Source organism: Pogona vitticeps, chromosome 4, assembly GCF_051106095.1.
Source record: "Pogona vitticeps strain Pit_001003342236 chromosome 4, PviZW2.1, whole genome shotgun sequence".
In the NCBI taxonomy this organism is placed as follows: domain Eukaryota; kingdom Metazoa; phylum Chordata; class Lepidosauria; order Squamata; family Agamidae; genus Pogona; species Pogona vitticeps.
The window spans coordinates 181,492,253-181,515,242 of NC_135786.1; the positions used below are offsets into that span (position 1 = coordinate 181,492,253).

Sequence of the window (22,990 nt, forward strand, 5' to 3'; positions counted from 1 at the left end):
AAGGTTCCCCTTGACAATTTTTGTCCAGTCATGTTCGACTCTAGGGGGCTGTGTTCATCCCCATTTCCAAGCCATAGAGCCAGCGTTTGCCCGAAGACAATCTTCCGTGGCCACATGGCCAGTGTGACTTAGACATGGAATGCTGTGTCAGTTAGCAACAATTAAAAGGAAATGGAAAGCTTCATCTCATTTCTTGAATATAAGGAAGGAGGGGTCCTATTGTGTCTCCATCAGTATCCTATTACAGAGACTAGGGGCCACCATGGAGAAAGCTTGATTCCTTGTCTTTGCCTTTCTGGCTACCCTCAGGACAGCCACTTTTAGCAATATGGATACAAAGGAATGGGTGCAATGGGTACCTGATTCCTGAAAGAGATGTTCAGACAAGTATCGAGGTCCAAAACCATTAAGGGCTTTATAGGTCATAACCAGTACCTTGAATGAAGCATGGAAACTGGCAGGAAGCCAATGAAGGCATGCAAAGGCAAGGAATATATGATCAAATTTACTAATCCCGGAAATCAGTCTGGCCTGCTGTAGTTTCTGTATACTTTTCAAGGGCAGCTCTTCATAAAAAAACATGTTATATAGTTATATGACACAATCTCTGAACTTTAATCTCACATGTGTATACATTTATATATACACATGTGAGATTAGACGAGTAGACGATGTCTAGAGGGGCGGGGTAAAAATCAAATATATAAATAAAATACATTTAAGAAGTTCAATGGAAATTAAACTGAATTGAAAGATATAACAAACCTTGGAAAAAATGAAGTGTTAATTCTTTCTTTTGTTGTTGTTTAGTTGTTACGTTGTGCCCAACTCTTTGTGACCCCATGGACCGGAGCACGCCAGGCCATACTGTCTTCCACTGCCTCCCGGAGCTGGGTTAAATTCATGTTGGTCGCTTTGATGACACTGTCCTACCATCTCATCCTCTGTCATCCCCTTCTCCTCTTTCCTTCACACTTTTCCAGGGAGTCTTCTCTTCTCATGAGATGGCCAAAGTATTGGAGCCTCAGCCTCAGGATCTGTCCTTCCAGTGAGCACTCTGGGATGATTTCCTTTAGAATGGATAGGTTTGTCCTCCTTGCAGTCCAGGGGACTCTCAAGAGCCTCCTCCAACACCACAATTCAAAAGCATCAATTCTTTGGTGGTCAACTTTCTTTATGGTCCAGCTCTCACTTCCGTACATCACCACAGGAAAAACCATAGCTTTGACTATTCGGACTTTTGTTGGCAAGGTGATGTCTCTGCTTTTTAAGATGCTGTCAAGGTTTGTCATCACTTTCGTCCCAAGAAGCAGGCGCCTTTTAATTTCAGGGCTGCTGTCAACATCTGCAGTGATCATGGAGTCCAAGAAAGTGATATCTGTCACTGCCTCCATATCTTCCCCTTCTATTTGCCAGGAGGTGATGGGACCAGTGGCCATAATCTTAGTTTTTTTGATGTTGAGCTTCAGACCGTTCTCCTCTTTCACCCTCATTACAAGGTTCCTTAATTCCTCCTCACTTTCTGCCATCAGAGTGATATCTATCATCTGCATATCGGAGGTTGTTGATATTTCTTCCGGCAATCTTAATTCCGCCTTGGGATTCCTCCAGTCCGGCCTTTCGCATGATGTATTCTGCATATAAGTTAAATAAGCAGGGGGACAATATACAGCCTTGTTGTACTCCTTTCCCAATTTTGAACTAATCAGTGTTTCCATATCCAGTTCTAACTGTTGCTTCCTGTCCCACATATAGATTTCTCAGGAGATATATAAGGTGGTCAGGCACTCCCATTTCTTTAAGGACTCGCCATAGTTTGCTGTGGTCCACACAGTCAAAGGCTTTTGCATAGTCAATGAAGCAGAAGTAGATGTTTTTCTGGAACTCTCTGGCTTTCTCCATAATCCAGCGCATATTAGCAATCTGGTCTCTAGTTCCTCTGCCCCTTCAAAATCCAGCTTCTACTTCTGGGAGTTCTTGGTCCACATACTGCTGAAGCCTATCTTGGAGGATTTTGAGCATAACCTTGCTAGCGTGTGAAATTAGTGCAATTGTACGGTAGTTGGAGCCTTCTTTGGCACTGCCCTTCTTTGGGATTGGGAAGTAGACTGATTACAGTAGTCTAATTTTGAGATTACCAATGTATGAACCACTGTTACTAGCCATTTCGTAATCAGGTAGAGGCACAACTGGGTAATCAACCGAAGTTGACAAAAGGCATGGCCAATATCTGAGCCTCCACAGAAAGTGATGGGTCCAAGAGTACCCCCAAGCTGCAGACCTGATGCTTCAGGGGAAGTGTAACACCACAAATGTCATACATGTTTCCCTTTAACCAATCTGATAATCTTCCTACTGTGACAAACCCAGACCTACTGGGATATGCCACAGTTTCACTAAGCTGCCACCAACCATTCCCTGTAAGGAGTCACACAGACCAGGAATGGATTTTTAACAAACAAAGGAATAAGGTTTATTTAAATAACACACAGGGAAAATAAAATGATCAAGTGAATAGGATACAGTAACGTGGCTTAGTCTCAATCATACATACACCAGTTTGGTTCACACAGAACACCTTTAAATAAAGCACAGACCCTGAACCTATCAGTTCTGGCTACCCATACAGACACCTGAACCTATCAGGTTGGTACTGACTGACACACAGTAGTACCCTGTCTGACACACAGACTCCCACTCAAGCTTCTTCTCTCAGCTCTTCTCCAGCTTCTCCTAAACTTCTCCACACAGGATCCCCATATATATACAGTACAGCCCCTCCTCCTGATGTCCCGCCTTCCACTCCCCATAGGATGGAACTTTCCCTCCAAACCCATGACAGACAGGTAACATCAGTGCTGTATGTAACACCTCCCCTCTTTATAAGTTGTTTTGTAGGGGGAAAGCTAAGGTGCTTTTCACCAAAAAACAACCTGGTTAAAACACACAAAAACAGTTATACATACAATACCATACTTACTTATACTTACACTCTAAGTTAAACATTTACCATTTTCAATACATCAAGTTACCTTTATTCATACAAACCAAGTTAAAAAAAAAACAGGTACATTTAACCTTTGGTCACCAACATATATACATAGTCCATGTTTCTTTCGCCGTCTTCATTCTTCAGGTCTTCTTGACAAGGCGTCAGCAACACAGTTCACTGACCCTCTGACCACCTTCACTTTAAAGTCATAGTCTTGCAAGTTTAAAGCCCACCTCATAAGTTTACTATTGTGGGTTTTCATTGTCTTTAACCATTGCAGTGGTGAATGGTCAGTGCACAGAACAAAATGTCTTCCCCAGATGTAAGGCTTGGCCTTCTGGATCGCGTATACTATGGCCAGGCACTCCTTTTCCACGGTTGCCAAATGTCTCTCACCTTTCTGGAGTTTCCTACTCAGGTAGGACACTGGATGCTGGTCACCATTCTCATCCTCCTGGCAAAGAACTGCTCCTACCCCGCTGTTAGACGCATCGGTGTAGATGATGAACTCCCGGTCGAAGTCTGGAGCACGCAGCACTGGATAGTTGATGAGGGCCTCCTTCAACCTCTGGAACGCCTCCTCACAGTCGCTGGTCCACGGGATGCGGTCATCAGTCTTCTTCCTCGTCAGATCGGTCAGCGGAGCCGCAATCTTGCTAAACCTCGGGATGAACTTTCTGTAGTAGCCCACCAACCCAAGAAATGATTTGACTTTTTTCTTGGTGTTGGGTCTAGGCCAATCACGAACTGCTTCTATCTTGGCCTCTAGGGGTTTGATCACTCCTCCCCCTACTATGTGACCCAAATATTTTATTTCTGGGCTACCCAGCTGCAGTTTGTTCTCTTTGCAGAGCCTAGGCCAAAGCACTTCCTCCCCTGGGTTAAAGTGCCTCTCCCTGCCTTCCTGGTCATCCCAAGCTTTCTTTCTGACCTTTTGAGCTTGCAGGGTCTCTGCTGCTAGCTCTAGGTTTCTCTTTAGGTCATTCCTTAAAGAGTCTATATATGTCACAACGTCTTGTGGGTTATCCTGGGTGATCTGCTCCCAATTTTGTTTGATCAAATCAAGGGGCCCTTTCACCCTTCTCCCAAATAAAAGTTCAAACGGACTGAACCCGGTACTGGCTTGTGGCACTGATCGATAAGCAAACAAAAGGGATTGCAGCTTCTGGTCCCAATTCTTTGGATTCTCTGCCAAGTAAGCCCTAATCATGCGCATTAGAGTCCCATTGAACTTCTCAGTTAACCCATTACTTTCAGGGTGATAGGCAGTGGTTTCCTTGTGCTTAATTCCACAGATTTGCCATAAGCGTTTCATGAGCTTCGATGTGAACGATGCGCCTAAATCTGTGATTATTTCTGAGGCAAATCCCATCCTGGACATATACCCCACCAAGGCATCTGCCACTGTGTTAGTTTCAATGTTAGTCAAGGGTATGGCTTCAGGGTACCTCGTGGCATGGTCCACAATGGTGAGAATGAACCTGTTCCCCCTCTTTGTGGCCTTGGGCAAAGGTCCCACAATATCCACCCCTATGCATTTGAACGGAGTGTCAATCACAGGCAAAGGGCACAACTTTGCTTTGGTCCTGTCGCGGCTATTCCCCTGCCTTTGACACACATCACATTGTTTACAGAACTCTTTGATCTGCTTCCCTATTTCAGGCCAGTAAAAATTCTGTGTGATTCTCTGCTGTGTTTTGTTCACCCCTAAGTGTGCAGCAAACATGTCAGAGTGCCCCCTTTGTAAGATCATGGGGCGATACTTTTCAGGTACCACTAGCTGACTTCTGATCCCATCTCCCCCTGTTGAGATATTCCTCAGGGTCTCTCTATATAAAATTCCCTTTCTCTCTCGAAATCTCACTGGGGTTTCAGGTGTTAGCTGGGCGTCTGTCACCTGTTCAAAACACTTTTGGAGAGTGGCGTCTGCCTTTTGCTCTTGGCCAAATCGGCTGTCTGTGGTCAAGGTTTCCACCTCAGCTTCTGAACTCCCCCCACCTGCTTCCGTCTCGGGCTCTTCATTACCCCCCTGAACTGTCCCCGTGGTGGCTTGTGAACGTGTAATCACTAGCACTCGTTTCACATGTTCAGCCAGGTCATTTCCCACGAGCACGGCTGCTGGCAGAGTCGATGAAATTGCTAGCCGCCAAACTCCCCTCCAGCCTTGAAAGTTCATAGGTACCTCAGCTACTGGCAGCGAGATCACCTGTCCCTCAATCCCTGCCACCTTTATGCTCTCATTTGGGATTACATACTCCCTAGGAATAATATCTGGATGGCACAGGGTCACCTGGGAACAAGTATCCCTTAACCCCCGATACTGATGGTCAAGTATTCCTACGTCCACCCCTGCTGTTTCAAACAACTGAGAATCTGTTCTCACAAGTAAGCAGCGCCTGACCTCCACAAGAGGACCATTTTCCTCAGCCTGATCAGCAGATGTAACTGTTCCAGATTGAGTAGCCATGGCAACAGGCTCCCTCAGTGACAAGGAGCTTTGCTCTTTCTGGACACAGAACACAGCTTTTGGCTTGGTTCCACTCGAATCATGAGGCACATTTCCTTTTAGCTGCTTTAATTTCTCACACTCTGAGATTAGATGGCCCTTTCCCTGACAGAAATAACATTTCCTGCTGTATTTTGAGTCTTTCTCCTCTTGTTTTGGTTTTCCCTCCAAAATCTGAGGTCTTGGTTTCATGTCTGAGGGCTTCCCTTCACCATGGGCCCCTCCCCCTTGCTGGTTTTTCCCTGGTCCCTGAGAGTACTTGCTGTAGGTTTCTTTAGGTTTCCCCATCGATTTCCCCTCACCCAAGGGCTTTCTTATTTGGGAAATAAAATCTGCGATCTCGGCTGCTTCTGCCACAGATTTCGGTTTCCTTTCCCTCACCTGGAACTTCAGTTCCCCATGCAGGACTGAATAGAACTGTTCCAGCGCTACCAAGTCTTTGAGCTGCTGAAAGGTCTCTGTCCCCTCCTGAGATAGCCATTTCTCTAGCAGCCTCACCAGTTGGGCCCCCACTTGGGTAAAAGTCTGCTCTGGTTTCTTGGTGAGTGACCTGAATCTCTGCCTCAGCTGTTCCGCATTTATCCCATGTCTGGCAAACACCAGTTTTTTAAACTCAGAGAAGTCTTTTAGCAGCTCCTCTGGCATCTCTGCATAGACTTCTGCCAGGCTGCCACTGATTAAAGATCGCATAATGGTCATCTTCTCAGTTTCCCTTACTGAGAAGTCCACAAACGCTCTTTCCACGAGGGAAAAGAACACCTCAGGACAATCTCCCTTGTGGTATACAGGGAATTTCTTCAGGTCAGTCTTAGACAATTGGCCCCCCTCAGAATCTCTATTGTTATTATTGTTCTGATTCATCAGTTCCAATTTTCTTAACTCAAACGCCATTTTCTCTTTCTCCAATCTTTCTGCTCTTTCCATTCTCTCTCTCTCTAATTTTTCCTCCATTTCCAATTGCCTCATTCTCAGTTCATGCTGTTGGGCTATGAGCATTTTCCTGAGCTCTGGGTTCTGTTCTCCCGTGCTGTCACCCTGCACTGAGCCAAATTCATCCTCAGAACCTTGGTCCACCTGGGGGTCTTTCACTTCACCCATTTCTGCCATTTGGCTTCGAGTCAAGGGCATAATCCCCCCCCAGAACAGGCTGCTTTCAAAAGTCAAGCCTCTAAATAAAGCGACCACTTTTTTTCTCTTTTGCCTCAGAACCAGCCTTCTATAGAGTGCTGCTGTTCTTCAGCACTAACTTGCAACTGTTGCAAGCCAGAGTCTACCCCCCTCTGCTAGGCCTCTCAGCAGGCAGGCTAGATCACTGCTACTTCACACAGTTTTGCCTCAGCCTTTTTCCCGCCAAAACAGGTTGCCTCAGAGCTCCCTAATCTAGTCCCCAATTGGCACGTTCTTCCACTAGCGCACCTCCCCGTGAGGTACGCCTAGAAGATTACCTACGCGCCCTCAGATTGTCCCTGACTAGACCCCCCTTGCTCTGGGCACACTTGCCAAGGCTTTGCTGGACCACTGGACCAGTCGTATCCCACACGCTGGACACCAATCAATGTGACAAACCCAGACCTACTGGGATATGCCACAGTTTCACTAAGCTGCCACCAACCATTCCCTATAAGAAGTCACACAGACCAGGGATGGATTTTTAACAAATAAAGGAATAAGGTTTATTAAATAACACACAGGGAAAAATAAAATGATCAAATGAATAAGATACAGTAACGTGGCTTAGTCTCAATCATACATACACACAGTTTGGTTCCCACAGAACACTTAACTTGAAGCACAGACCCTGAACCTATCAGTTCTGGCTAACCATACAGACACCTGAACCTATCAGGTTGGTACTGACTGACACACAGTAGTACCCTGTCTGACACACAGACTCCCACTCAAGCTTCTTCTCTCAGCTCTTCTCCAGCTTCTCCTAAACTTCTCCACACAGGATCCCCATATATATACAGTACAGCCCCTCCTCCTGATGTCCCGCCTTCCACTCCCCATAGGATGGAACTTTCCCTCCAAACCCATGACAGACAGGTAACATCAGTGCTGTATGTAACACCTACTAGTAGGAAATCCATCTTATTTGGATTCAGTTTCAGTTTATTGGCCCTTTTTTTCAGTCCAGCATTAACACTAGGGAGTGCTCAAGTACCTGTACAGTATCATCTGCAGCACAGGAGAGCTGGAGCTGTATGTCATCAGCCTACTGGTCACAGCGCACCCCAAATCTCTGTATGATTTCTCCTAGCAGCTTCATGTAATTGTTAAAAAGCATTGGGGAGATAGTTGGCCCCTATGGGACCCTATAACATAGGTCCCAAGATGTGGAGATGGCATCTCCAAATTGTACCATCTTGCATCAGTCATGAAGCAAAGACTGGAACCAGTGAAGAGCAGAGCTCCCAATCCCTAAATTCAATTGCTATCCCAGAAGGATACCATGGTCAATACCATGTTCCCCCCAAAATAAGACAGGGTCTTACATTCATTTTTGCTCCAAAAATACATTAGGGCTTATTTTCAGGGGATGTTTTTCCCCCATGTACAGCAATCTACATTTATTCAAATACAGTCATGATATCTTCTTCTGGTTGCTGCACAATGGCAGAGGGTGGGGTTTCACTTAACTGGAGCTTGTTTTGGGGGTATTGCTTATATTACGAGCATCCAGAAAAATCATACTAGGGCTTATTTTCAGGTTAGGTCTTATTTTCAGGGAAACAGAGTAGCATCAATGGCCACAGAAAGATCCAGGAGGACCAATAGGGTTATACTCCCCCATCTATCTCTTGAGAGAGAAAGATTATCTTCCATGGTGATCAATGCTGCTTCAGTGCCATGCCATGTCTTAAACCCCAATGAATCAAGACTATCCACCACCCTTAACTTGCCACCAACTTGAGATTTAATAAGTCTGTAATTATTCAAATCATCTGTCTCCAAATTACCGTATTTTTTGCACCATAAGACGCACTTTCCCCCCTCCAAAATGTGGGTGGGGAAGTCAGTGCGTCTAATGGTGTGAATGCAGCAATTTCGTCGCTGCTGGCCCCGTGGGGGGGAGCGTCGCAAGGGTCCGGGTGAGCCTTCCAGGACCCTTGCGAGGCTCCCCCACCCCCCCACGGGGCCAGCACCGGCGAAATCGCCAGCTTCCAGGTGGGGGGAACGTCGCAAGGGTCCTGGAAGCTCACTCAGATCCTTGCGACGCTCCTCCCACCCATGCACCGGCCAGCACTGGCAAAATCGCCAGGTTCTGGGGGTGTTTGGAGGCTTCCCAAGCCTCAAAACACTCCCAGAAGCTGGCGATTTTACCCCCCCTGGTCCCATGGGGGGGTGGGTGGAGGGTGGCAAGGGTCCAAGGGAGCCTTCCAGGACCCTTGCCACCCTCCCCCCACCCCCCCGCGGGGCCAGCCCTGGCGAAATCGCCAGGTTCTGGGGGTGTTTGGAGGCTTCCCAAGCCTCAAAACACTCCCAGAAGCTGGCGATTTTACCCCCCCTGGTCCCATGGGGGAGTGGGTGGAGGGTGGCAAGGGTCCAAGGGAGCCTTCCAGGACCCTTGCCACCCTCCCCCCACCCCCCCGCGGGGCCAGCCCTGGCGAAATCGCCAGGTTCTGGGAGTGTTTGGAAGCTTGATAAGCCTCCAAACACTCTCAGAAGCTGGCGATTTTAAACCCCCCCCCCGCTCTGTGGGGGGTGGGGGGAGGGTGGCAAGGGTCCAAGGGAGCCTCCCTTGGACCCTTGCCACCCTCCCCCCACCCCCCGCGGGGCCAGCACTGGCAAAATCGCCAGGTTCTGGGGGTGTTTGGAGGCTTCCCAAGCCTCAAAACACTCCCAGAAGCTGGCGATTTTACCCCCCCCCGGTCCCATGGGGGGGTGGGTGGAGGGTGGCAAGGGTCCAAGGGAGCCTTCCAGGACCCTTGCCACCCTCCCCCCACCCCCCGCGGGGCCAGCACTGGCAAAATCGCCAGGTTCTGGGGGTGTTTGGAGGCTTCCCAAGCCTCAAAACACTCCCAGAAGCTGGCGAATTTACCCCCCCTGGCCCCATGGGGGGGTGGGGGAACATGGCAAGGGTCCAAGGGAGCCTCCCAGGACCCTTGCCAGGCTCCCCCCCACCCCCCCCACGAGGACAGCGGGGGCAAAATCGGGAGCTTCCAGGACCTTTTCTGAGCCTGGAAAGGCTCAGAAAAGGTCCTGGAAGCTGCCTATTTTGCCCCCTCTGTCGCCCGGGGGAGGCAGGGTGAGTCTCCAAAGGGCCCTAGGGTGTGTTCTAGGACCCTTTGGAGACTCACCCTGCCTCCCCCGGGGGCCAGAAGGGGCAAAATCACCACCTTCTGGGGCTCTTTTGAGGCTTGGGAAGCCTCAGAAGAGCCCCAGAAGGTGGCGATTTTGCCCCCTCTGGCCCCTGAGGGAGGCAGGGTGAGTCTCCAAAGGGTCCTAGAACACACCCTAGGACTCTTTGGAGACTGACCCTGCCTCCCCTGGGGGCCAGAGGGGATGAAACCGCCACCTTTGGGGGCTCTTCTGAGGCTTGGGAAACTTCAGAAGAGCCCCAGAAGCTGGCGATTTCATCCCCTCTGGCCCCCGAGGGAGGCAGGGGGAGGCTCCAAAGGGTCCTGGAACACACCCTAGGACCCTAGGGTGTGTTCCATAAGATGGACCTCTCCATAAGGCTCACCAAGTTTTAGGAGAAGAAAGCAGATAATTTTTTTCCTGTTTTCTTCTCCTAAAAATTTGGTGCGTCTTATGGAAAGGTGCGTCTTATGGAGCGAAAAATACGGTAGTCTTCTTAAGAATGGACCATATTATGATTTCTTTTAAACAGGAAGGCATGTGGCCTTCTTGAAGAGAGGCACTGATGACATGTGAGGTCCATTCTACCATAGTATCTTTTGCAAATTTTAATAGCCAAGATGAGTAAGAACACAAGATAAAGGCAGTAGCTTTACAGTGTGCAAGTGCCTTGTTAACATCCTCAGGCCTTATTAACTGAAATTGATCTTGTGAAACCTAGCTAGATGGTGCATTGATGATCCCAAACTGATTTACTAGGATAAATAAGGAGTCAAGTTCACAAAGGATGCATTCAATCTTAACTGGGCTGCCAGTCAGTTGCAATTCTCTATACACTTATTTCCCGCTAAAGTAAATGAAATTCAGTCATTGATTTCAGTGTAACCTATATATGATGAATGTAGTGTGAATTCAAATCTGAATATGCACAAAATAAAAGTAGATCATGTTAGATGGCACTGCCCACTCAAAATTACAGTTCTATCTCATGCCACGTCATAGAACTAGGTTTGAAAAATTATCACAGTATGTATGCAAGAAACGTGTTTCTTATGTTCTCAAACCTGCCTATGGTTTTAAAAAACATCCTCTGTTACACCGATCCTCGGCATGTTCAGCATTATTCAGGGTGCTAACTTTTCCATCTGACAACATGAAGAAATATATGCCACAGCAGTACAGATGGTTGCCCTCCCATGCCCTTACTTAAAAACCTAACAAAACCCCTTCTAGCCAGTCTGACACCTAGGTTTACCTAATATGAACTCAGTAAGCACTTTGAACTCTGCAATAATCTGATATCTTCTCAGACAGGCTCATTCAGTTCCTCTAAATCTAATCTATTTTGCAGCTGACCACTATTAGAAAAGTCCATTAAATGGAGTATCTATAAAATACTAATTCACTTCTCCCAATATATTTCATCCATTCTGGTTTGCTGTTTTCCTTCTGATATCCCTGATTACTTTTAAACCACCAGTTATAAAAGAGATGCTGGATTTTTAGTTTATTCTGTGGGATAGGGGAGGTGGTGGCAGCATATGTTTGTTTTTACAATAAATGGGTGATCTGACAAGTCCAATTCCAAGTCTTGAATTAGATGAAGTGACATTTCAAACCAACCCCCTGACAAAAATAGATGAGGATTTTGTGTACTTGGAACATCCAGCATGACAACTAACCAACTCCGTTCATTCTCTCCCCGTAACAATCAATATTTGGGTGAAATTGAAAATATTTCTTTTTAGGATTTATTTAAACTGTCCAGTCAATGCTTTGATTAGCTGTTATATAAGAAGAAATACCTATAAAATATCACTTTCCATAAAATTGTACTGAGTCCAGATAAAGTATATAATGGAATACGTTCGGTAGCAGGAGAGGGGGAAGGCTAGCAGTCTTAGCCTATTTTTATGGTCACTTCAGTATGGTATCATTCTAAAAGAAGTTGAAGACTGCATTAGCACTCATTTTTGCTCTTGCAAACAAAGAGTAAAAAAAGAAAATATGAGGACGTAAACATTTGCAAGGACACAGCTAAATGCAGAAGTATGTATGGTTGCTAAGGGGATAGGAAATTACAGGAAAGAAGCAAATAGCAAAGGTATGACAAAAGGCAAAAACTTCATTAGTGAAGAGACGGCATTCATTTCTATCCTCATGGCTAAAGCCTGCATTGCTATAAAGAGGAGACTGACCTAGTAGCTTCAAAAGAAGTGGAGGTCTTTGGGATTCTTTGACATATCTGCCCTTTTGCTATCTTAATATACATGGATGCCCCCCAAAATCATTAGCATTAACAAAAATCAGAGCTATATTTATGAAAATTGCTCCCAAAATCAGTGCTATAAATCAGTGGTTCTTAACCTTTGTTACTCAGGTGTTTTTGAACTGCAACTCCCAGAAACCCCAGCTAGCAGAGCTGATGGTGAAGGCTTCTGGGAGTTGCAGTCCAAAAACATCTGAGTAACAAAGTTTAAGAACCAGTGCTATAAACGAAAGAAATATTTCTATCCACTACTAACTATTTTTCATACACCATTAAGATTTTACTTGGAAAATGTGTATTTTGAATTAGATGATGATGACAAACTGGAGCTAAGCTGGAGCTCAGCAATTAAAGGGGGGGAATTCAAATTTCATTTCTTGCATATCAACGGACTTCAAACAATCTGTATTTCCAAAAAATACAAGCCACAAATTCTCAATTATAAGTATTTCAGAAGTGCACATAATCCCACTACATACAAGAGCATAGTATGGCACTCGTTAGATCAATGCAATTTTTTTAATGAAAATTACGTGTATCAAAAAGCACTCAGTATCTTCCAGAGAATTCTGTCAGGTTACAGAGAAAACATTTTAGGTTCTCAAACAGTGTCTCAGTTTGGCAATGGAGCACAAATCAACTATAAATAACATCTAAACATGTGAAACAGTACTTCCAAATAATTGTACATAATAATTGTACATCATAACTTTGTCATCTCTAAGCATGAAGGTCCCCCACTCCCAAAAACACCTATACATGTGTACTGGCTTTTAACTCTCTCACAACCATACAATAAAACCGTATACTTTACTGAAAATATGCAATTTTATGTGAAAAATCATTAAACAAATGTAAATCCTGTGTAATGACCTATGAGTAACAATGTAAACGAGTTTAATGATCCCATGATGTTATTTAAATATAATCAATTCCAAGGTCAGTACACTCTTTAAAATGTGTTTTTTTAGGTCATGACGAATGACCTGCATGTGGTCTCATAAAAGCTACGGCACAATCAACAGGGATTACCATAATTACTTCATCACACTACAAGTAGCTAATGGGATTACACCCAAAGGGTAAGCAATTATACGCTGCACACAGTGTAAATGTGCTAAGAGAGGTGGATAAGAGCAAATATTATAAGGTTACGATAAATAAGTTCCTACTTAGGAGGGTCAAGGTCAACAATAGCAAATTGCTATAACTACCAAAAAAATTAGTCTCTAGATTTTTGCCCTCTTTTTTATACTTCTATTTATCATTCCTATTATTTTGTTGACTATCTCCATTTCTGCCTCATTTCTTTATTCCATATAATATGTAAATCATTTCCTGACATAAACGTACTTCCCAATTTTGCATTCATATAAATATATATGAAATCTCGTCACTCGCAACAGTTTATCACATTATCAAACCCAAAGCTCATCTCTTACTTTGGTTTGCTTTTCCCTCCAACAAACCAGGAATGCACAAACCTAAAAAAAAAAAAAAAAAAACATGGATTCCTCTTCTGGCTTCTTGAGAGAGAAAGAAAACAAGAGGTTTAGCTGCTCCGCGGCTCAGACAACACAATGAACCAACAATGGATCTCTATTGCTCGTTTAGCCATTCACACTGCAAGCAACAGTGATCCAGCAGTGTGAACCTACATGCTATTTGTCCAAGGAAACAGCTCTTTGGGCTTTTTTTGTGCAAATCAAGTCATTTTGTACAATATAACCATATTTGACAGTTTCATCTGTAGCTTTTCAGCTTCATGAACAAATTTTGAAATACCTTTAACAATCAGCTCTGCGTAATTTGATACTCCGACTCCTCCTTCTGTGCGAATCATGCAGCGGTAACTCCCAGCATCCCGTTTGGTAGCATTCACTACACTAAATGAAGCTACAAATCGCCTGTCATTAAAAACCTTCATGTCCTTCAGAGGTGCATCTCGTACAAGCAAACCCTGGTTTTTAAAAAATGAAACAAAAAAAAACTTTCAATTACTGCACTTTTTTCAGTTATTACACTTTTTCATTCAGAATTATGTTAAATGAAATCTGACATATAAAATTAGTGGCCAGGTCAAAAGTATGACACTTCAACAAGGACCTCAGAATACTATGGAACTAACACCCTTTTGTAGTTTGAGTCTAGTGATCTATCACAGCTGAGATTTATCCTGGAAAGGGTTAATTCCAGCATGAACCAGATAATCATGGCAATCATATCAAAGTTCAGCTGGGTATCAAGTATAAGACCCATAAGGTAACTGCAGCATTACATATGGGTAAAGTAGGAGTAAATAAATGACTTATACCTTGATACCCAGATGAATACTGATATGACTGTCTTGAATATCCGATTTCATGCTGGAATTAATTCATTAAGGGATAAATCTTAGCTGTGATGAACTGCCACAGACTCAAACTACCAAGAACTGTTACAATCTTATAATGCTCTGACAACTTTTGAGTGTCATACTTTTGACCTTGATTTGAACGCAAATGTAAAATGTTGAATGTAAAATGGTTATTTTCAGTTTGGACAGAGCACTCAAGACTAAAATATTTAAAATAACCATATAATATATTTTATGAGCTGGTCACCCGACCATAATAAATAAATTCATTCAAAATATATAGCATCCATGTTAAGCTATTACAGCTCTTGCATTATACAAAGAAATGATAGAGTAGTGCTTTTGTAATTTGTTCTAATACAGCATAACAAATACAGAAGCTAACTAGTTCCAAAACCAGTCTCACTAAATTCTCTTTCATTTGATAATTTGTTTCGTTCCAGCTTTTACCTTTGCATCAAAATCTTTGTAGATCCATGCTTAAGGGAATAAAGCTCTGAATAGTACATGTGAATTCACACAATTATATACAGGTATGGGGCAGAGAGAGAAGGTTGATGACCATTAGGGATGAGATTTTCAGATTTCTTGGACTGCAAACCACACAGTTCCCCAGTATGGGGGTTATACGTGGCTTACCCAAACCTTAAAAACATCTAAATGTGGCTCACCTAGAACAAAAAAAGCTCAACTAGAAGGATCTGACATTTCACCAGAATTTGCTCTGCCTAGCTTCCTGTTCAGACAGAAAGTCCCAAGATAGCACCAGGACAGGAACAGGAAGCTTGTATGGAGCTATGTCTCAAAGGCTCCAGTCAAGGCTTTTTCTTATAGGTCAGCCACAATTTGGGTGTCAGTAATGTTTGGTTAAATCAGGTAGAACTCTCAGAATGGAGAACTATGGGATTTGTAATTATAAAAATCAGAAAATTCCAGGCCCATTAGGAAGAAACCAAATTTGGCGGCGGACGAAATTGGCAATTATAGGCCCGTCGCCAATGTTTCCTTCCTCAGCAAAGTGGTTGAGAGGGTGGTGGCAGATCAGCTCCAGGCGCTCTTGGACGAAACCAATGCTCTGGACCCATTTCAGTCGGGCTTCAGGCCGCGCTATGGTACAGAGACGGCACTGGTCGCACTGTTGGATGACCTGTTGAGGGAGGCCGATGGGGGCAACATGTCCTTGTTGGTCCTCCTCGACATCTCAGCTGCCTTTGATACCGTCGACCACAGTATCCTCCTGGGGAGGCTCTCCGAGTTGGGAGTCGGTGGCCTGGCACTCGCCTGGCTCCGCTCCTTCCTGGAGGACCGCCCCCAGAGAGTACAGCTTGGGGAGAGAGTCTCGGCCCCATGGAATCTCAATTGTGGGGTTCCACAGGGGTCGATCATCTCCCCAATGCTGTTTAATATCTATATGAGGCCGCTGGGCAGGGCCATCAGGGGGTGTGGGGCATCATGTCATCAGTACGCTGATGACACACAGCTCTACATCTCCTTTACACCAACTTCAGTGGATGCCGTCCGGTCCCTGCAGCGCTGCCTGGACACTGTACTGGAATGGATGCAGTCAAATGGATTGAGGCTGAACCCGGACAAGACGGAGGTCTTGAGGGTGGGCGGCCCTTCCGTCAGCGGCATAGGTGACTCCCTCTCCTTTGGAGGGACGACCCTTGCCGCAAAGAGTGAGGTCCGCAGCTTGGGAATACATCTGGACCCGGCGCTTACCATGGAAACCCAGGTGGCGTCCGTGGTCCGCTCTGCCTATTTTCATCTATGGCGGATTGCCCAGCTGCGACCATATCTTGATCGGGGGGCCCTCACTACTCTAGTCCATGCGCTCGTAATCTCGAGATTAGACCATTGTAATGCACTCTACGTGGGGCTGCCTTTGAGGCTGACGCGGAAACTTCAGATGGTCCAGAATGCAGCAGCCAGGCTCCTTAGTGGGGTGAGAAAACACCAGCATATCTCCCCCACCCTGGCTGCTTTGCACTGGTTACCCATCCGTTTCCGCGTTGACTTCAAAGTGCTAATGATCACTTATAAAGCCCTAAACGGTTTGGGACCTCAATACTTGGCAGACCGTCTTCTCCCACCCAGATCTACCAGATCTACCCGAATCACCCGACATAGCCAGCAGGGGCGGCTGAGGGGTCTGACGCCGAGAGAGGCCCGGAAGGAAAAAACAAGAAACCGGGCCTTCTCGGCGGTGGCTCCTCGGCTGTGGAACGCCCTTCCAACAGAAATTCGGCTGGCACCCTCGCTGGGTGTTTTTAAAAGCCAGTTAAAAACTTGGTTATTCAAGCAGGCCTTCCCTCCAGTCAATTAAGTCTTTCTCTTTTTCTTTTTCTTTGCTATTCCATCTTGGTAATCCTCTCTTTAAATTAATTGTTTTAAATTGAAACTGTAGTTGTAATTTTTATGATTTTATATATTTTTATACTGTTTTGTTTTATTTTGTAAGCCGCCCCGAGTAGACATGGTCTAGAGGGGTGGGGTAAAAATCAAATAAATAAATAAATAAATAAATAAATAAATAAATAAATATGAGGTGAGAAGAGAAAGGGAGAAAAGAGGCGTATCTGGAAGTGACTTACTAGGCCCATTGCATCTCTTCAGAGGTACTAACAAATTTGTCCACCTTGAATTCCTCTCTGCTCGTACATAAACACAAAATTCAGTCTGCTCTTTAGCAGATGTTCTCAAAGTGGCTTGCAACCAAGTAGCAAAGATAACAAAATATAAACCACAATAAAATAATGCTCAGTAGAGCAATAACGTGAAATGTTAGGATAAAATTGGAACTAAACACATTAAAAGCTTGCAGAAAGAAAAAGGATTCCACTTGGCACCAAAAAATGGCACCAATATAGATGAGGTTCTTTTTCTTATTATGCCCTATCTCACTTTTTAAAAGTGGCAGGGTTCAGACCAGGGTCTCAGAGGCTGGTCTTAACACTTTGTAACATCTGGTTGGAACAAGTTCTTAAAACCACATAGGTCCAAGCCACTTAGATTAAATCACCACTCTCAGTTTTGCTCAGAAATGGCCAGGAAAGTAGAATAAATATTTAAAGATATGCAAGATGTGTTTTATAATACGTTCCTGGTTAATTATTCTTCACTTTCTGTTCTAGTTTTAGTTTTTGAATAACCCTTCAGAGGCCATCCCCCACGCAGCACATTGTAGTAATCTACACAATTTCCAATGGAGCTAGCTATATGTAATGCATTTTCTTCTTATGATGCCAGTATTTTATTATGAGTGTAATGAAAAAAACAAAACAAAACAAAAGCGAAAATATTAACTTTCAGGGGTGCAATCTCCACAACACATTGTTTCCCTTTCCTCCCAGCCAGCACTTGCAGTTACTTTGAAAAAGTAACTTGCTATAGTTCCAACTCACCCCAAAGTGGCTAGACAAATAATAGATAAACTTTATTATGGCCTAGGACCAATATCCAAAATGCACATGAAGCATAGATACATAAAATGTATTATTTCAAATAACGTGCCAATACTGCATTACTATCACCATAAAAATATAAACATAAAATAGCTTAAAGTCTCCTAGTGGCATAATTAGTACTGGATTTATTCCCCTCTTAGAAGATTGCTGCTGTTAACTAAAAACAAATTATAAATTTACTAAAACCATTCGTTCCAAACTTTTAACTGCAGCAGCACAAAATTTTGCCACATTAAACATCATATTTATACTCTGCCCTGAAAGCAATCAAAGAGTGTTATATGCATCTGATAGTTAAGGAAATTTCTTTAAACAGGGTTCACTAAGAGTTTTCTGAATATCAAGATAAAAGGGGCTATGCAAAAAGACATGGGTTATTGTTTCTATAGAATTGCAAAGACTTTCGAGTTTGCAGTACAGGATCTTTTAAACTTTCCTCCTGGACTGCCGATGGCAGAGCATCATCAGGCAAGAGTGAAAGTTCAATTGTGTTTTTATACTGAAAGTAAACAAAAACAATTTGCTGGTCTAAAAGGTAGCAACACTATCAATTAGAATACTGTATTGTTTGAGGTTGTGCCTAGATCATGTTGCCTCTCATGTTGCCAGATACATTGGTACCAAAAGGAGAAAGACATAGAAAGACAAAAAGGAGGGCAAAAGTGGACATATTGAATGTTTCATTTGAATCGTTCCCGATTAAACCTGCAATCAATACAATTTTATTACAATTGCTGCCAATAAACGTCTCTTAGTGAACTGACCAAGAAACAGTCATGTTAAAAAATAAAAGTAAATTCAATGGAGGCTTTTTTCAAAATACCAAAGAATATTATTTAAACAGCTAATTGTACAATTATTACCTTATAATTTTTATTAGTTACACAACATATTTCTCAGAGGAGCCAACTTTTCGCAGAAGATCTTCATTAGCAATCACATATGCATAAAACTGTTCACAAGTGATATTCTTCAAATTGTACTTTGTGAGAGTCAACTAAGAGTCTGTTCCTTTCCTTTGTCCATTGAGGATTAATCATTAATCAAGGAGAACACTCTTTCCACAATGCCATTGTGTCCAGGAATACAGAAGGATAATTCACAAATTTTATGTAACTCTGAAAAGCAAGTTACATTTGGGCAACTTTGGAAAAATAAACTCCACTGTTCATGCGAGAGACTTTCAAAAAACTGTTCATTCTTGTCTTGCACAAATGATTTAAGATTGCAATATTGGTCAAACAACTGCACATCATCCAGAATAATACCCTTCTCTTTCAGGTATGATATGCATGTCCAAAGGTCATCAAGTGATCTGTCTTTGATTTTACTTAAGTACATCCAACCAAACCACTAAAATTCATCAAAAGGTTTCATCCACTTTTCTAAGTAACTAATGCATGCTTCATACACCAATCCAACATCTGCCATAAAACTATTGCACTCTTCTTCTTGACCACTTTCCTTAAGTCTTCTCAACATCTCCCTGACTTTTAGTGAAATAAATGTCTCCTTTAGTCTGCCTTTCAAAACTTCCAAGGTTGAGTGAAGAACGCTCATAACCTCTAACACTTATGTTTCTTCCCTTTCAATGGCCACAATATTAACTTGGAAGATAGACATAAAGGAATGAAGAAACCAAAGGTAAACTTCTGAAAAATCATTCTCAAATTTTTTTTCTATCATAGCAGGTGGTTGATTTACAGAAAGAAAATATTCTTTCAAAGCAGTAAATAGCCTCACCAGCCTCTCAGCTGGAAACTGAAAAGGGATGTGGATTCGATTTCTGCAGGACTCCCCCCCCCCCAATCTGGGAGAACTGTTTTCCAGCACAGGAGATGGACTGACTCAATAAAGAAAGCCACAGTCTTTTGTTTGTAAGACCTTTTGTTTGGTATTGCAGTCAAAGCAGGACCAGGGGCAGAGAGACTGGGATTCAGATTTGGGAATAAGCTATGATACTTTTGCCTGCTTTGGCCATGAGAAACGGAGAAACATGATTCCTACACATTTCAGAAATCTAGTCCCAAGTGTGTCGGTTGTCTTTTACTAGGTGTTTACTATTATTGAGACTCTGCTAAATATTCCCATTCTGCCCAGTTCAATTTAGAGTCTAAACAGAATCTTGAAATACTTGTTCTCAGCAGAAATTGCAAAGCTAAATACAGTGGAGATTAAATTTTGCAAGGTTCCTTTTTTTCATGGTTTTATGTAAGAGTCAATTCTCTCTTTGTGTGTCTCTCTCTCCCTCCCTCCCTCTCTCTCACACACAAACCTTCCTCAATGTTCAATTAGTTGCTTCAGTTCAGGATGTCCATTTCCTCTCTTTCAGTATGCCCAATTCCTCTTCAGTTCAGTATGTCCATTTCCTCTCATGTCCATTTCCATCTCGCACCCTTGAACCTTCTCTCCCTTGCAGTCATGTCCTTTTTTCATGGTTTTATAAAATTCAGTCTCTCTCTCTCAAACATACACCCTCCCTAAATTTTCTACAATCTTACCTTTAAAAAAGCTCTATGAAGCCACCCGTTGCTCTATTGCACCTTTCTTCCCTCCTTAACTGAAGTTTTCCCTCCTGCTCTCAGTCACCTCCGGCGGAAGCAGTCATTGACTGCCCGGGCTGTTGTACAGCTGTAACCAATCAAGCCGGCTTATCTCCAATCTCTACAAGAACGGAGGATTTACAAGTGCCGCAACCAAAGAAGGAGGGAGAGGTGGGTTACATTTTGAGGTTTGGCTGGAGGGGATGGGGATGAAAATAGAAAAGCTTTTTAGCTTGAAATACTATGAACTGCCAGCTTGTATTTTGTTCTCTTCTCAGCCACCTCATTATCAAATCCAAGGATGACAAAAAGGCCTCAAATGTAAGGTTTTCAGGGTGAGCTAGGCCCCATTTCTAGCTAGTTGTTTCTGAACAGGAAGCTAGCTGAAGCTACGTCTAGCTCAGCCTCAGAGCCTTCTGGTTGAAGCCCTTCTCTCAAACAATCCACATTTACGTGTCTATCTGTCTGTCTGTCAGACAGAACTCTAAGAATGGAGAATTATGAAATTTGTAATCCAAGAAATCATACACATACATACCAATAACAGAGCATGTTATAAGGCATGCATGTGAATAGCTCCTAAACCAGGGGTGGGCAATTAATTTCTATAGGGGGCCACATGAAAAATGTGAACTGTGTTCAGGGGCCGAACCAACTTTACCTTAAAATAAAATGAAACAGTATTGTTATGATTGTTTTTATTTTAAACTTGTTAATCTTCACAAATACAAAAGAGTTTTTTTTTGCGGTCTGTTAAAGAAAAGCAACTGATCAACTTTAAACAAAAAGTTATAAATGGTTTTGATGTTCAACTTGTTCAGTGAGAGAAATCCAGTCTGTCTTGGGCTTGAACACCATACTGGAGGGACAACCGGCAGGCCGGACAGGAATGGCTCGCGGGCCGTATGTGGCCCTCGGGCTGCACTTTGCCCAGGTCTGTCCTAAACCATGATATACTCCTCTTTTCCTATTAGGTGACACCATAAAGTAACCAGAAAATATTTGATTTATACTCCACAATCAGTGACATAATCTTTTTTTGAATAACAGCCATAATTTAATTAAATCTTCATTAATGGAAAAGAGAACTAATTGTGAATAATTATCTGTTTGCAACTACTTCCTTTTATGGAGCAAGAAATGCCAGTTACAGAAAAATACATGAAAACTAACCTGTCTGACTTTATGAAGTAAGAAGAACAAACCCTTCCTTTTGTACCAGAAAATTGAAAACAGAGAACTTATTAAGGAAATGCTGAGCTCAGTCTGTTAATTATGGTGTTCAGATGTCAACAAGTTGAAAGTAACCTGAACATGCTATTTATAGGTTTTGGAAAGCTCCAAATAAATTCAACATTAAATTGTCTCCTATAAATAATTCATGAGACAAAAATTCAAGGTTAAACAGAGCATTAGGTCTATCTAAGTAGGTGAATATTAAACAGTAAATAAGAAATTTTAAATTCTTTAGTAAGTAACAGCAGCAATGAAGAAGTTTAATTTTTAAACGGAGTTCATGATATAGCTTTATTTTAGAAATTGTTAGGGGAAAAACAATAGTAAAATAATTTGAAAAGATCCTATTTCCAAAGAGTTGTAGTATCACAGAACGAACTCTGCCTGTCTGCTGGTTTTAAGGTGAATGGTAGGTACTCTAGTTCCTCTGTAAATTAAACCTGTTATTGGTTGTTAGCCAGGTTTAGTTTGTTCCTTTGTTTTGCTTTTTCTGGTTCACGAAATATTACATATTACAGTGGTGCCTCGACTTATGACCATAATTCGTTGCAGAAGATGGGCGTAACTCAAAATGGTCGTAAGCTGAAGCATCATTTCCCATAGGAATGCATTGGAACACGATTAATTCATTCCAGACCAAAAAAAATCACCAAAAAAAAAAAAAAAAAACCACTTCAAGCCCCATCTGAATGTGATGGGGCTGGGGGAAAAAAACACCACACCCACCCACCCAGCTCCATCAGAATGCCATGAGGCTGAGGGGAAAAAAAATCAAACCCCCTACACACACAGAGACAGAGAGAGAGAGAGAGAGAGAGAGAGAGAGAGAGAGAGAGAGAGACAGAGCTCCATAGGAATGCCATGGGGCTGGGGGGAAAATTAAAAACATCCCCCCACAGCCAGCTCCATCGGAACGTGATGGGGCTGGGGGGAAAAATCTCTCTCTCTCTCTCTCTCTCTCTCTCTCTCTCTCACACACACACACACACACACACACACACACACACACACACACACACACACACACACACACACACACACACACACACACACACACACACACAGCTCCATCGGAACGCTGACATACGAGCATTTCAAGTTGTGACCCGCTCCGGCCGCAAAATTTTGCTTCGACTTGCGGCTGGAGCTTTGAGTTGCAAATAGAAAAAGGTAGGGGGGAAAGGCGGGGAATTCAAATTAGAGGGCTAACCGTTGATTGGCAAAGAGCTTCTTTTTCTGGCAGCTTTTCTGAGGCATCTTAGGCTATTCTTAATGACCAATGGCCTCCAGTTCAATAATATTCTTGGGCTTGTGTGCTA

The 22,990-nt window shown here is 43.2% G+C and overlaps 1 protein-coding gene across 17 annotated transcripts in view; it reads right to left on the bottom strand.

Annotated features, from left to right (window-relative positions):
- Nucleotides 1-22,990, bottom strand: part of PTPRM (protein tyrosine phosphatase receptor type M) — a 607,519-nt gene that overhangs the window by 344,022 nt on the left and 240,507 nt on the right. For all 17 annotated transcript variants that reach the window (XM_072999591.2, XM_020793481.3, XM_072999598.2 and 14 more), the window contains exon 6: nt 13,855-14,029. In XM_072999591.2, the coding sequence (XP_072855692.1) occupies nt 13,855-14,029 (175 nt within the window). The remainder of the gene's footprint in view (nt 1-13,854; nt 14,030-22,990) is intronic.